General features: G+C 37.6%; 1 protein-coding gene across 1 annotated transcript in view; it reads left to right on the top strand.

Moving 5' to 3' along the window:
* Window positions 1-2,719, top strand: part of LOC136033083 (uncharacterized) — a 44,605-nt gene extending 41,886 nt beyond the window's left edge. The window contains exon 5 of the mRNA XM_065713687.1: window positions 2,470-2,719. Within this exon, the coding sequence (XP_065569759.1) occupies window positions 2,470-2,654 (185 nt within the window). The 3' untranslated portion in view covers window positions 2,655-2,719. The remainder of the gene's footprint in view (window positions 1-2,469) is intronic.
* The last annotated feature ends 10,001 nt before the right edge of the window (window positions 2,720-12,720 follow it).

The following is a 12,720-nucleotide window of genomic DNA, read 5'->3' on the forward strand; positions in this document are numbered from 1 at the left end:
TTAACCTATTGCCTTTTGGGCAGTTTAAGATCCCTCTCAGTCAAGTCCTGGAAGTTTCAACTTAATACAATTAGCCATGCTGATATTTTCTTTTCATAACCTGTATGTTCATATACTTCTCGAAATTTTCATCTCAATGCTGTTAGCCCTACAAGTAGTTTCAATAGAAGTAGTTGTAGTAAATGTAGCTGTAACAGTAGTATTAGCAGTTGTGTGCACATAATGCCTTTTGGTAAACGATCTTCCCCTTTAAGTATTCTCTGAAAGTTTCAACTTAATACCCAAATCACTTCTTGAGATACGCTATTTTGACAACATGCATGCACATAGCATCTTTTGATATAGTTCAAATTTCCCCTTTTACTGTAAATAGAGTAATGTGTAACAGTAATGGTGGTAGTTGTAGTAGTATTGATAGCATGCAAATATTGCTTGTTTGATCATCTCTCTTTTCATTTCCTGAATTTTCCAAATTAATATACTCAGCTATTCCTGTGTTGTACCCTTTTGACAATCCGTATACACATAACGTGTTTTGATTTAGTTTAACACTCCCCTCGAAATTCTCTGAAAGGCTCGCCTGAATACCCTTCGCATTCTTGGAAAGTAAAGTTCAGACATGCATACGTTCCTCGATAACATATACTATGTTTAACCAATGAACGAATTGCCTAACTTACAGCCTTCGTCCTGAGGACTGTGGAGAGGTTTAGGTCCCCATTACTGGACCTTTCAATAATGCTGAACAAATTGGCTCTCTTAAAATTTCGATCAGATACATTTTGGGGAATGATCGGGGGGCTGGGGGGGGCAGACATCCCTCCATTCCCCTCCTGACTCTTAAAAGGGGCACTAAAACTTCTGACTTCCAATGAAATGAGCTCCATCCGATACAAAGTTTATACCTCTACCCCTTCCATAGAGATTAATATTCTATTGACTGTTTCAAACCGGTTGACGTTTTCTGTGTTTCATAGAGGGATTAGAAGTTGGAATCATCTAGATGAGATTCTTCAAAATAATAGTGATATTTCTTTTTTCAAGAGAAAAATAAAGGAAATCCTTTTTACGAAGTATGAATTTTAGTTCTTTTATTCTAGTTTCATTTCTTTTTTTTTGGGGGGGGGGTGTGTAAATACATAACTGAGTACCTTATGGTGGCCTCTCGGGGTATGATTTTATTAGTATTACTGAATTTGTTTGTTGTAAGGCATGTGGTGCCGATTAAGTCGTACTATTGGCTTTATAATTTTTTTCTGTATAGTTTTCTAATGTATTTTTGCTACCCCCTCGGACAAGTTTTTTACGTCTCGGGGTGGCTGTTATTTCTGTTTTTGTCCCTTTTTTTGGTTTAATAAATATATATCTCTCTCATAAAAACTTTGTACGCCCCGGGCATAGCTTACAATCCTTGTCCTGAGGGCTGTTGGTGGGGAGGGGGTTGTCATCCTCAAAGACATAATTTCTTGACTCTTCAACTGCGTTGAACAAAATAGCTATCTCCAAATTTTTATTGGATTTGTTTGGGGAATGATGGGCAGGGAGGGGTGTTAGTGGCCCTCCAATCACTAGACCGTAAAAGGGCACTAGCCCTTTCAATTTTCTATCGAATGAGCTTTATTCGAAGTTTATATGACTACCCTTTCTATATAAACCTGATATGTCCCCAGGGCATAACTTACAACTTGCCCTGAGGGCTGTAGGAGAGTTGTCATCCTCAAATACATAATTTCTAGGCCTTTAACTACGTTGAATAAAATGGCTATCTCAATCTTTTAATTGGATGTGCTTGGGGAAATGGTGGTCGTGGTGCCCTCCAATCACTTTTGACTCTTAAAAAGGGCAGTAGCCCTTTTATTTTCCAATCGAATGAGCCTTTTTAGAAGTTTTTCTGACAATGAAAGGTCATCTCAAAATTCCTCTCAGATACATTTCGGGAAAATACAAGGTGTTTGTATGTAGGGGGAGGGAGAGTGAGTCGCTTCCGAAGCAAATACGACCACCCTTTCTATATAAACTAATATGCCCACATTACATATCTTTCAACCCTTGCCCTGAGGGCTCTAGGGGTGGTTGTCATCCTCAAAGACATAATTTATGGATTTTCAAACTATGTTGAACAAAATGGCTATCTTAAAATTTCGATTGAACGTGTTTGGGGAAATGGTGGGCGTGGGAGGGGGGTTAGTTGCCCCCCAATAACTTTTGACTATTAAAAAGGACATTAGCCCTTGTGATTTCCAATGGAATGATCCCTTTTCGAAGTTTCTACGACAGCTCCTTTGATACGAATTGCTCTAAACAAAAAAAAAAATAATAATAATACATTGAGCCCACATCACCCTTTACATAGGCAGCGCGATTGCGTTGCCTATGAAAAGGGTAATGGAACGTTGAGTTCTAAAACGCGCATTCTAAATACTCTCAACTCGTTTTTCTTGACTTATAAAAGCTCATTTTTGTTTTTAGGTGATTCCAACAATATTATTCTAGCTGATGAAGTGTTCAACTCTGCAATGGGCCTTAAAATTCAGCTATGTGAAGAGTCGTTGCGAAGGTACTTGAGTTTCCGAAAGAGCTCTTTGGATGTGGTAGCACCATATCTTCAAAAGAAAAAGACAATCAAGTCACCCATTTTTGAACTCAAGTTCTGATTCTTGTTTTAATATCCTTTTAATTCAGCCACAGTTATTTTAAAATAGGAACATCAGAAAACAAACCCTGCCATAAACAATCCACCGAAAAAATTGCAGTTTCTATGTTTTCCTAGTCATAGAGTTTTTATTTACTATCATAATCTACCTTACACAAGAGGAGGACACGCCTCTTCTAAGAGTAGTTCAAGGGCCTTCTAGAAAAGTTAAATTTAAAATTCAATTTGGTATATCTGCTTGAAAACGTTTTCCAAGTAAAGTAAGATTTTCATGCTACACTTGCAAAGTTCTGTCTTAAGATTCAATATGAATTTCTTCCAGGTTGTGTGAGAACTGGTCTTCGCAATTTTACAAAGTAACAGTACTCGGAACATCTGGTTCCCTTTCAGATCAACAATATACTAAATCCACTAGGCTTATGGGTTTATTTTTCTAAATTCTTAATTGAACTTTGCTTTCGTGGAAAGTTGGTCTATGAATTGTCAACTAATCTTCCAAAATTTTAAGCGCCAGAAACCGTATCTAGCTTTTGACACTTAATACCTCCAAGATCAATTTTCTTGACTTAATTCACCTTAATTTACCCTAACAAAACTTAGAGAAAATAAAAACTAAGAAACAGGATTTGAGGCCACTGGAATTCACAAGAGGAAAATATACCAGGCAAATTTTACCTCTAGGTCGAAGTATGAAAAAGATTAAGACGCAATGGAACAGAAAAACTATAAATGGTGAAAAACTAAAAGTATTGTAGACATTAAAAGAACAAATCAAGAACTAAAAAATCCTAAAAATACCATAGAACTAAGAGATTATATATACCACATATATATATATATATATATATATATATATATATATATATATATATATATATATATATATATATATATATATATATATATATATACACCATATATATATACCATAGAAATTACCAAAAAAAAAGAAAAGAAAAAAAAAATAGATATCTTCGAATTGAGAGATATGTCAATCTACAGCGTTCTGGGTTGCACTATAGCTGGCACGTGTGCAGGGGGGGGGGCCTTCGGCCCCGAAATTTTGTAAAATGTTCAATGCTCCCATGGTTTCTTGGGATTTCTGGAAAAAGTAGGACGTTTATTAAGAATCTAGATACATGTGTGAAACCTTTTTTGGGATTTTACAGCATGCAATTATCCGGTCAAGTCACTGCCCAATTATTAATCCATTTTCTGTCTAACATTTTACCCTCTTTGAAGTAATTAGTGATTGTATTGTTTTTGTTGTTTTTTATGGCACTTGATATTAACCAAGTGACATATAGCAATCGCAAATTCTGTCGGTCTGTCGGTCCCGGTTTTGCTACTTTAGGCAGTTCCAAGTAAGCTAGGATGATGAAATTTGGCAGGCCTATCAGGGACCGGACCAGATTAGAAATAGCCGTTTTCCCGATTTGACCATCTGGGGGGGGGGGAAGTGGGGGCCCTGTTAATTCGGAAAAAATAGAAAAAAGTAGAAGTATTTTTAACTTACGAACGGGTGATGGGATCTTAGTGAAATTTGATGTTTGGAAGGATATCGTATCTCAGAGCTCTTATTATAAATCCCAACCGGATCTAGTGACATTGGGGGGGGGGAGTTGGGAGAGGGAACCCTAAAATCTTGAAAAACACTTAGAGTGGAGGGATCGGGATGAAACTTGATGGGAATAATAAACACAAGTCCTAGATACATTATTGACATAACCGGATTGGATCCGCTCTCCTTGGGGTAGTTGGGGCGGGGGGGGGGGGGTAATTCTGAAAAATTAGAAAAAATGAAGTATTTTTCCCTTACGAAAGGGTGATCAGATCTCAATGAAATTTGATATTTAGAAGGGTATCGTGTCTCAAAGCTCTTATTTTAAATCCCGACCGGATCTGGTAACATTGGGGGGAGTTTGGGGGGAACCTAAAATCATGGAAAACGCTTAGAGTGGAGGAATCGGTATGAAACTTGGTGGGAAAAATAAACAGAAGTCTTAGAAACGTGATTGACATAATTGGAACGGATCTGCTCTATTAGGGGGGGGAGGGTTAATTCTGAAAAATTAGAAAAAAATGACGTATTTTAACTTACGAAGGAGTGATCGGATCTTCATGAAACTTCATATTTATAAGGACCTCGTAACTCAGATCTCTTATTTTAAATCTCAACTGGATCCAGCGTCATTGGGGGGGGAATCTTAGAAAATGCTTAAAGTGGAGAGATCTGGATGAAACTGGATGGGAAGAATAAAAAAAGTATAATATACGTGACTGACAAAACCGGACCGGATCCGTCCTCTTTGGTGGAGGTGCAGGGGGGGGGGGGGTAATTCGGAAAAAAGGTATTTGTAACTTACGAATGGGTGACCAGATCTTAATGAAATTTGATATTTAGAAGGATCTTGTGCTTTAAACCTCTTATTTTAAATTCTGACCAGATCCTGTGATATTGGGGGGAGGGGGTGGAGGGGGAAACCGGGATTCTTGGAAAACAAAAATTGGGGTGTTTTTATCTTACGAATAGGTGATCGGATCTTAATTAAACTTGATATATAGAAGGATCTTATGTCTCAGATGTTACATTTTTGACTCGAATTGGATCCGGGGACATAAGAGGTTGGAGGAGGGAAACAGAAATATTGGAAAACGCTTAGAGTGAAGAGATCGGAATGAAACTTGATGGGAAGAATAATCACAAGTTCTAGATACGTGATTGACATAACTGGAACGGGTCCGTTTTCTTTGGAGGAGCTGGTGGGTTTTAATTTGGAAAATTTAGAAAAATTGAGGTATTTTTAACTTAAGAACGGGAGACCGGATCTTAATGAAATTTGATATTTAAAAGGAATTCATGTCTCAGAGCTCTTATTTCAAATCCCAAACAGATCTGTTGACATTGGGGGGAGTTGGAGGGGGAAATCGGAAATCTTGGAAAACGCTTAGACTGGAGGAATCGGGACGAAGCTTGGTGGATAAAATAAGCAAATATCGTAGATACGTGATTGACGTAACCGTACTGGATTCGCTCTCTTTGGGGGAGTTTTGGGAGAGGTTCAGTGCTTTGGCGAGTTTGGTGCTTCTGGACGTGCTAGGACGATGAAAATTGGTAGGCGTGTCAGGGAGCTGCACAAATTGACTTGATAAAGTCGTTTTCCCAGATTCGACCATCTGGAGGGCAAAAGGGAGAGGAAAAGTTAGAAAAAATGAGCTATTTATAACTTACGAGTGGGTGATCGGATCTTAATGATTTTTTATATTTAGAAGGACATCGTGACTCAGAGCTCTTATTTTAAATCCCGACCGGCATTAAGCCTCTGATTTTCCTTTTAAATCAATCTATTGATTCTTAGAAATTTGTTAGAGCTCATACCATATGAGCTCTTGGCTCTTAGCCCTTCTTGCCGCGTCACAAGTGCCATATGAGCTCTAGCTCTTGTTTTTCGTAAAGAGAGTTTGATTTCCACAACATAATAGAATTATCCCTGATATTAGGGCGTTTATCCCCCCTTTTCAGGATAAAGTACAACTTTTAATGGATCAATTTTGGAAACTATCATTTTTCATTATAATCGACGTTTTCGCAACAGAAGAACTACCCCCCCCCCCCCCACAGCACCCATATTGCACTTTTAATCCAAAAATTTCCCTTCCAGTGGGATATACTAGATTAATCTCTGGTTCTAAATCGCTATGAACATAACCTTGAGCCTAAAACGTACTTTTGAGGCTTCAGTCTTCTTCCCCCCATCCGCTACAATACTGCAGATTAAAGTTAATCTGTATTTTCCGATACACGTGCTTTTTGCATTTATTTAGTTACTAAATAAAAAAAGGGCTACTTTATATCTGCTGTTTCAAAGGTTTTGCCCCCCCCCCCCCCGAAAAAAAATTTCTGCGTACGTGCCTGCACTAGAGTAACACCAACTGCATGTTTGATTTTTTCTACTCTGCTTCGTTTTATTGGATTATTTATGTTAGTTCCCCAGCATTTGTACGCTTTTGAACCTGTTGGCTTTCACTTTTAAAGCCAGAATTGTTTTCAGTTCTGCTTGTTTTTACCTACATCAATGACGCCTAGTTGCTGGTACAGGCGAAATAGTTACGATATTTATTCTTTCTGTGAATTTCATTAGCTTAAAGTCTAGTTTCCTATTTTCACATCATTTCCTGCGAGTGACGCCACATTTAGTTAGATATTTTGATTCACCTTAACGCTGAACATTTACCTTTTGATTTATTTGTTGTTGAAACCAGCAACAAAACGCAAAGAAGAGTATCTAACCACTTAAATTATTTTAACATCAAATTATGAAAAGCACTTGAAAAGTGCAGACGAACTTAACAGGCACAATAAAAGGATAAGCAGAGCTTAAAAAAGGATATCTAAGTTATTAAAAAAATCTTAAAGATATAGCATCTTCGAATACACCTACTACACCATGAATTTCAAAAATAATTATCTAAGATCGTTCGACTGTTGAATTCCAATCCATATACATCACAACAACATCAATGGTACTACACCATAAGATATATATATATATATATATCTATATATATAAAAATAAGTTGTCTGTCTGTCTGTCAGGTGACGTCATGTTTCTGTGTTGACTGACGTCATCAAGTTAGTTGTCGTCATTTTTGCTATGACGGTGACGTCATTAACGGTATTTAAGACATTTGTTCACGGAAAAATGTTTAATTGTAAAATGACTGAAGAACCTACAATGGCAACAGCCGAGGAAGCTGCTCAAAGAGTTTATGCCAAAAAACTTGCTGCTGATAGAGAAAGTAAGAAAAGAAAGCGTTCCGAGGAATCACAAGAACAGCAAGAAAACAGGCTTGCGGCTAAAGAACGCAAAACCGCGCAGTTAGATGAAAATCCACCTGGACAGCGAGAGTCAAAACTGAAAATGATAGCGATGATGATTGGGTTTGGGATTTTGACTTGGATAAGGTCATCAATGCCTACCAGATTTAAGTTAAAAAAACAAAGGTTCGTCGATATGTACTTCATAGTGACGCTGAAAAATAAAGAAGAAAAAGAAAACTGAAAAAAGAAAAAAGGTAAAAAACTAAAAAAAAACTAAAAAGAAAAAACACTCAAAGAGAAATTACAGACCGGGACACAAATGACGACCGAGACAGAGGGAATATAAGTGACGACCGGGAACCTCAAAGAGAAATTACACACTGGGACACCCAGACACAAATCACGACCGGGACACAGGGAATATAAATGACGACCGGGACACAACTACAACGGGGACGCCGGGGGCACAGGCAGGATATATAAATGACGACCGGGACACAGGGATTGTTCGAATAGAAATTACAGACCGGGACACCGGGACACAAATGACGACCGGGACACCGGGAATATAAATGACGACCGGGACACAGGGAATATAAATGACGACCAGGACACAGGGACACATCATTAGAATAATGAGGTATAGATCTGAATACGGATTGTTTTTCCCATGGACAATTATATGTTGCATGTTCAAGAGTCAGTAAACCTGACAATCTATTTATATGCACAGACAATGGGACAGCGAAGAATGTTGTATATTCGCATGTTTTACGTAGTTAAAAACATATATTTATATCTATCTCTATTCACAGATGGGACACAGGGACACAACTACAATGGCGCGTAACTAATATGGCGCGTAACGACTTACGCGCGCGGGGGGGCGCGAAGCGCCCCACCAACTAGGTGTTGGGGTGGCGCGAAGCGCCACCCCAACAGCTAGGATATATCTATATATATAAAAATAAGTTGTCTGCCTGTGTGTCTGTCTGTGGATCAGGTGACGTCATGTTTCTGTGTTGACTGACGTCATGAAATTTGTTGTCGTCATTTTTGCTTTGACGGTGACGTCATTCAAGATATTTAAGACATATGTTCACGTAGAAATCTATTAATGTTTAAGTTTACAATGACTGATGAACTTACCATGGCAAAAGCCGATGAAGATGCTCAAAGAGTCTATGCCAAAAAACTTGCTGCTGATAGAGAAAGTCAGAAAAGAAAGCGTGCCGAGGAATCAAAAGAACAGCAAGGAAACAGGCTTGAGGCTGATAGAGAAAGAAAGAACAGAAAGCGTGCCGAGGAATCAAAAGAACAGCAAGGAAACAGGCTTGAGGCTGATAGAGAAAGAAAGAACAGAAAGCGTGCCGAGGAATCAAAAGAATAGCAAGGAAACAGGCTTGAGGCTGATAGAGAAAAAAAGAACAGAAAGCGTGCCGAGGAACTACCAGAGCAACGCGGAAGCAGACTTGCTGCTAAAAGAGAAAGTGAAAAAAGAAGGCGTGCCGAGGAATTACAAGAACAGCAAGAAATCAGGCTTGCTGCTGATAGAGAAAGTAAGAAAAGAAAGCGTGCCGAGGAATCACAAGAACAGCAAGAAATCAGGCTTGCTGCTGATAGAGAAAGTAAGAAAAGAAAGCGTGCCGAGGAATCAGAGCAACCTAAAAGTTATCGCCTGGCATTCAGGTACAACCCAGTCGATGATTATAGCTTGAGTAGATGTGTTCAAATCGGGACAATGTCTAAAATTTGTCCCTATTGCAAGGCCTTGAAATTTAATGGTGAAACAATGGGAATGTGTTGCGCCTCAGGAAAAGTTAAACTTCCTCTATTGGCTGCACCACCAGAGCCATTGAAGACGAATGAATGCTTGGCTGAAAAATTCTAATTTATGGGCACACGTAAAAATATTAAAATTAACTACAAATATGCGTGTCCGATTGCAAAACGATGACTCTGGTCAAACATTTTCAGATCAATTGCTGACAATTGGAAACGGAAAGCTCCCAGTAGACTCAATTTCAGGACGTATACAACTACCTGCTGATTTCTGTAATTTAGTGACGTCCAAAAATGAATTGATTGAAAAAGTATTTCCGAATATTCTAAAAAATTATAAAAATAATAAATGGCTAAGTGAAAGAGCGATTCTCGCACCCAAAAATATAGACGTCCACGAAATCAACAATATTGTTTTGACCAAGATTCGAGACCAGGCAGTCCTTTACAAGTCAGTCGACACAGTTTTGGAACCAAATGAAGCGGTTAATTATCCATCTGAATTTTTAAATTCCATAGATCTTTCAGGGTTTCCACCACACGTGCTACAACTAAAAATAGGCGTACCAATAATACTTTTAAGAAATATAAACCCACCAAAGCTTTGCAATGGCACTCGACTTGCCGTAAAAAAAAACAATGGAAAACCTAATAGAGGCCACAATCTTGACAGGGCCTTTTGAGGGTGAGGCTGTTCTTATTCCTCGCATTCCCATGATTCCAACGGATCTGCCTTTTCAATTTAAAAGATTGCAATTCCCAATTCGATTAGCATTTGCAATCACCATTAACAAAGCTCAAGGTCAATCATTAGAAAAATGTGGTATAGATCTTAATACTGATTGTTTTTCCCATGGACAATTGTACGTTGCATGTTCGAGGGTCGGTAAACCTGACAATCTATTTATATGCAGCGACAATTGGACAGCGAAGAATGTTGTATATTCGCAAGTTTTACGCAGTTAATTTGTATTGTATCTATCTATCTATCTATCTATATAAAAACGAGTTGTGTGTATGCATGTTTGTTTGTTTGTAAAAAGAGCGTTTGCATATGATGTCATTATTAGTACATACGGCTTTGTATATGCAGAGACAATGGGAAAGCCAAGAATGTTGTATATTCGCAATTTTTACGTAGTTTAACTCCTGCAGACGAAATGAATGCTTGCCTAAAAAATTCTAATTTATGGGCACACGTAAAAATATTAAAATTAACTACAAATATGCGTGTCCGATTGCAAAACGATGACTCTGGTCAAACAGTAGACTCAATTTCAGGACGTATACAACTACCTGCTGATTTCTGTAATTTAGTGACGTCCAAAAATGAACTGATTGAAAAAGTATTTCCGAATATTCTAAAAAATTATAAAAATAATAAATGGCTAAGTGAAAGAGCGATTCTCGCACCCAAAAATATAGACGTCCACGAAATCAACAATATTGTTTTGACCAAGATTCGAAACCAGGCAGTCCTTTACAAGTCAGTCGACACAGTTTTGGAACCAAATGAAGCGGTTAATTATCCATCTGAATTTTTAAATTCCATAGATCCTTCAGGGTTTCCACCACACGTGCTACAACTAAAAATAGGCGTACCAATAATACTTTTAAGAAATAACAACCCACCAAAGCTTTGCAATGGCACGCGACTTGCCGTAAAAAAAACAATGGAAAACCTAATAGAGGCCACAATCTTGACAGGGCCTTATGAGGGTGAGGCTGTTCTTATTCCTCGCATTCCCATGATTCCAACGGATCTGCTTTTTCAATTTAAAAGATTGCAATTCCCAATTCGATTAGTATTTGCAATCACCATTAACAAAGCTCAAGGTCAATCATTAGAAAAATGTGGTATAGATCTTAATACTGATTGTTTTTCCCATGGACAATTGTACGTTGCATGTTCGAGGGTCGGTAAACCTGACAATGTATTTATATGCAGCGACAATTGGACAGCGAAGAATGTTGTATATTCGCAAGTTTTACGCGGTTAATTTGTATTGTATCTATCTATCTATCTATCTATATAAAAACGAGTTGTGTGGATGCATGTTTGTTTGTTTGTAAAAAGAGCGTTTGCATATGACGTCATTATTAGTACATACGGCTTTGTATATGCACAGACAATGGGAAAGCCAAGAATGTTGTTTATTCGCAATTTTTACGTAGTTTGAAACACATATATAAATCTATCTATATTCACAGGTGGGACACAGGGACACAACTACAATGGCGCATAACTAATATGGCGCGTAACGACTTACGCGCGCGGGGGGGCTTGGGGGGGGCGCGAAGCGCCCCACCAACTAGGTGTTGGGGTGGCGCGAAGCGCCACCCCAACAGCTAGTATATATATATATATATATATATATATATATATATATATATATATATATATATATATATATATATATATATATATATATATATACGAGTATGTTCAATTCGTTTATGCAGTTTCAGTTTTACTTACCGCCCTCTTATTGGAAGTCCAAAACTTGAGTGCTTCCTAAAAGAAACTTTTCGGCCAGGCCTCCTTAGTCCTAACTGATTGATATCCAAACGAAGAGTGTTAGTTTATCATCAAAGAAGGAGAGAATGGCTTATTTCTTATCGACTAATATCATTCCTGATCACAAAGTTTCCTTGGATGCAGTTTTAGAGGCTTAGAAATGAGCACATCTGAAATTCTAAACTTAGAGATAGTTTCATCAATGTAATAAAACACAATTTGTTTCTGCAGCGAGTCAACTTTTCTAAAGCTAAAATAGACTTAGCTTCTTTAGCAAAATTGAATTTTATGCTTGGTTACATGTGTGACTACACATGATGACATTGACAGAGTAAACTTTTCTCCTTAATTTCGTTTACCACATCAGAATGCCAAAAACCAACTTTAATCTGAAGCAATTATGGCCAACAAGATTATAATAATTGAAAAGAAGCAGACTTTCATGTTTTAATATGGCTCAAACAAGGATTGAAAATTGCTAGCACTACAGAAAATACAACATTAGGCCTAGGCCCCACTAACCGTAGTAGTAAGACTGACTGCAGTTACCAGGTATTCAACTGATACACAGTAAAAGAAAAAAAAGATACAGCTTCATGAACTTGACAGGTTACGCTAGGTAGCGTTGATTCTTGTTTTTTCAACACAAATATTGTCGCCACCAATAATATAGAACTGGAATCGACCAATTAGTTGTTAGTTTTATGATATTCCAAGAGTATTCGTTTTTGGGGTTTTATTTACAAGAATTTTCAATTTCAATTTCTTGTGTTTTAAGTTGTATGATTCATACTTTGAAGCGTAAATGTGAAATTTCATCAGTGTAGTTAGCGTTTAAAGTTTTATATAACACTAGACTGTACAATCAATTTTATACGAACGCTTTTGAAGTATGTTTTAAATGCAACTTAGCTACAAAACCTACAAATTATAACAAATCCATGG

The sequence above is a fragment of the Artemia franciscana genome, chromosome 11, assembly GCF_032884065.1.
Source record: "Artemia franciscana chromosome 11, ASM3288406v1, whole genome shotgun sequence".
NCBI lineage: Eukaryota > Metazoa > Arthropoda > Branchiopoda > Anostraca > Artemiidae > Artemia > Artemia franciscana.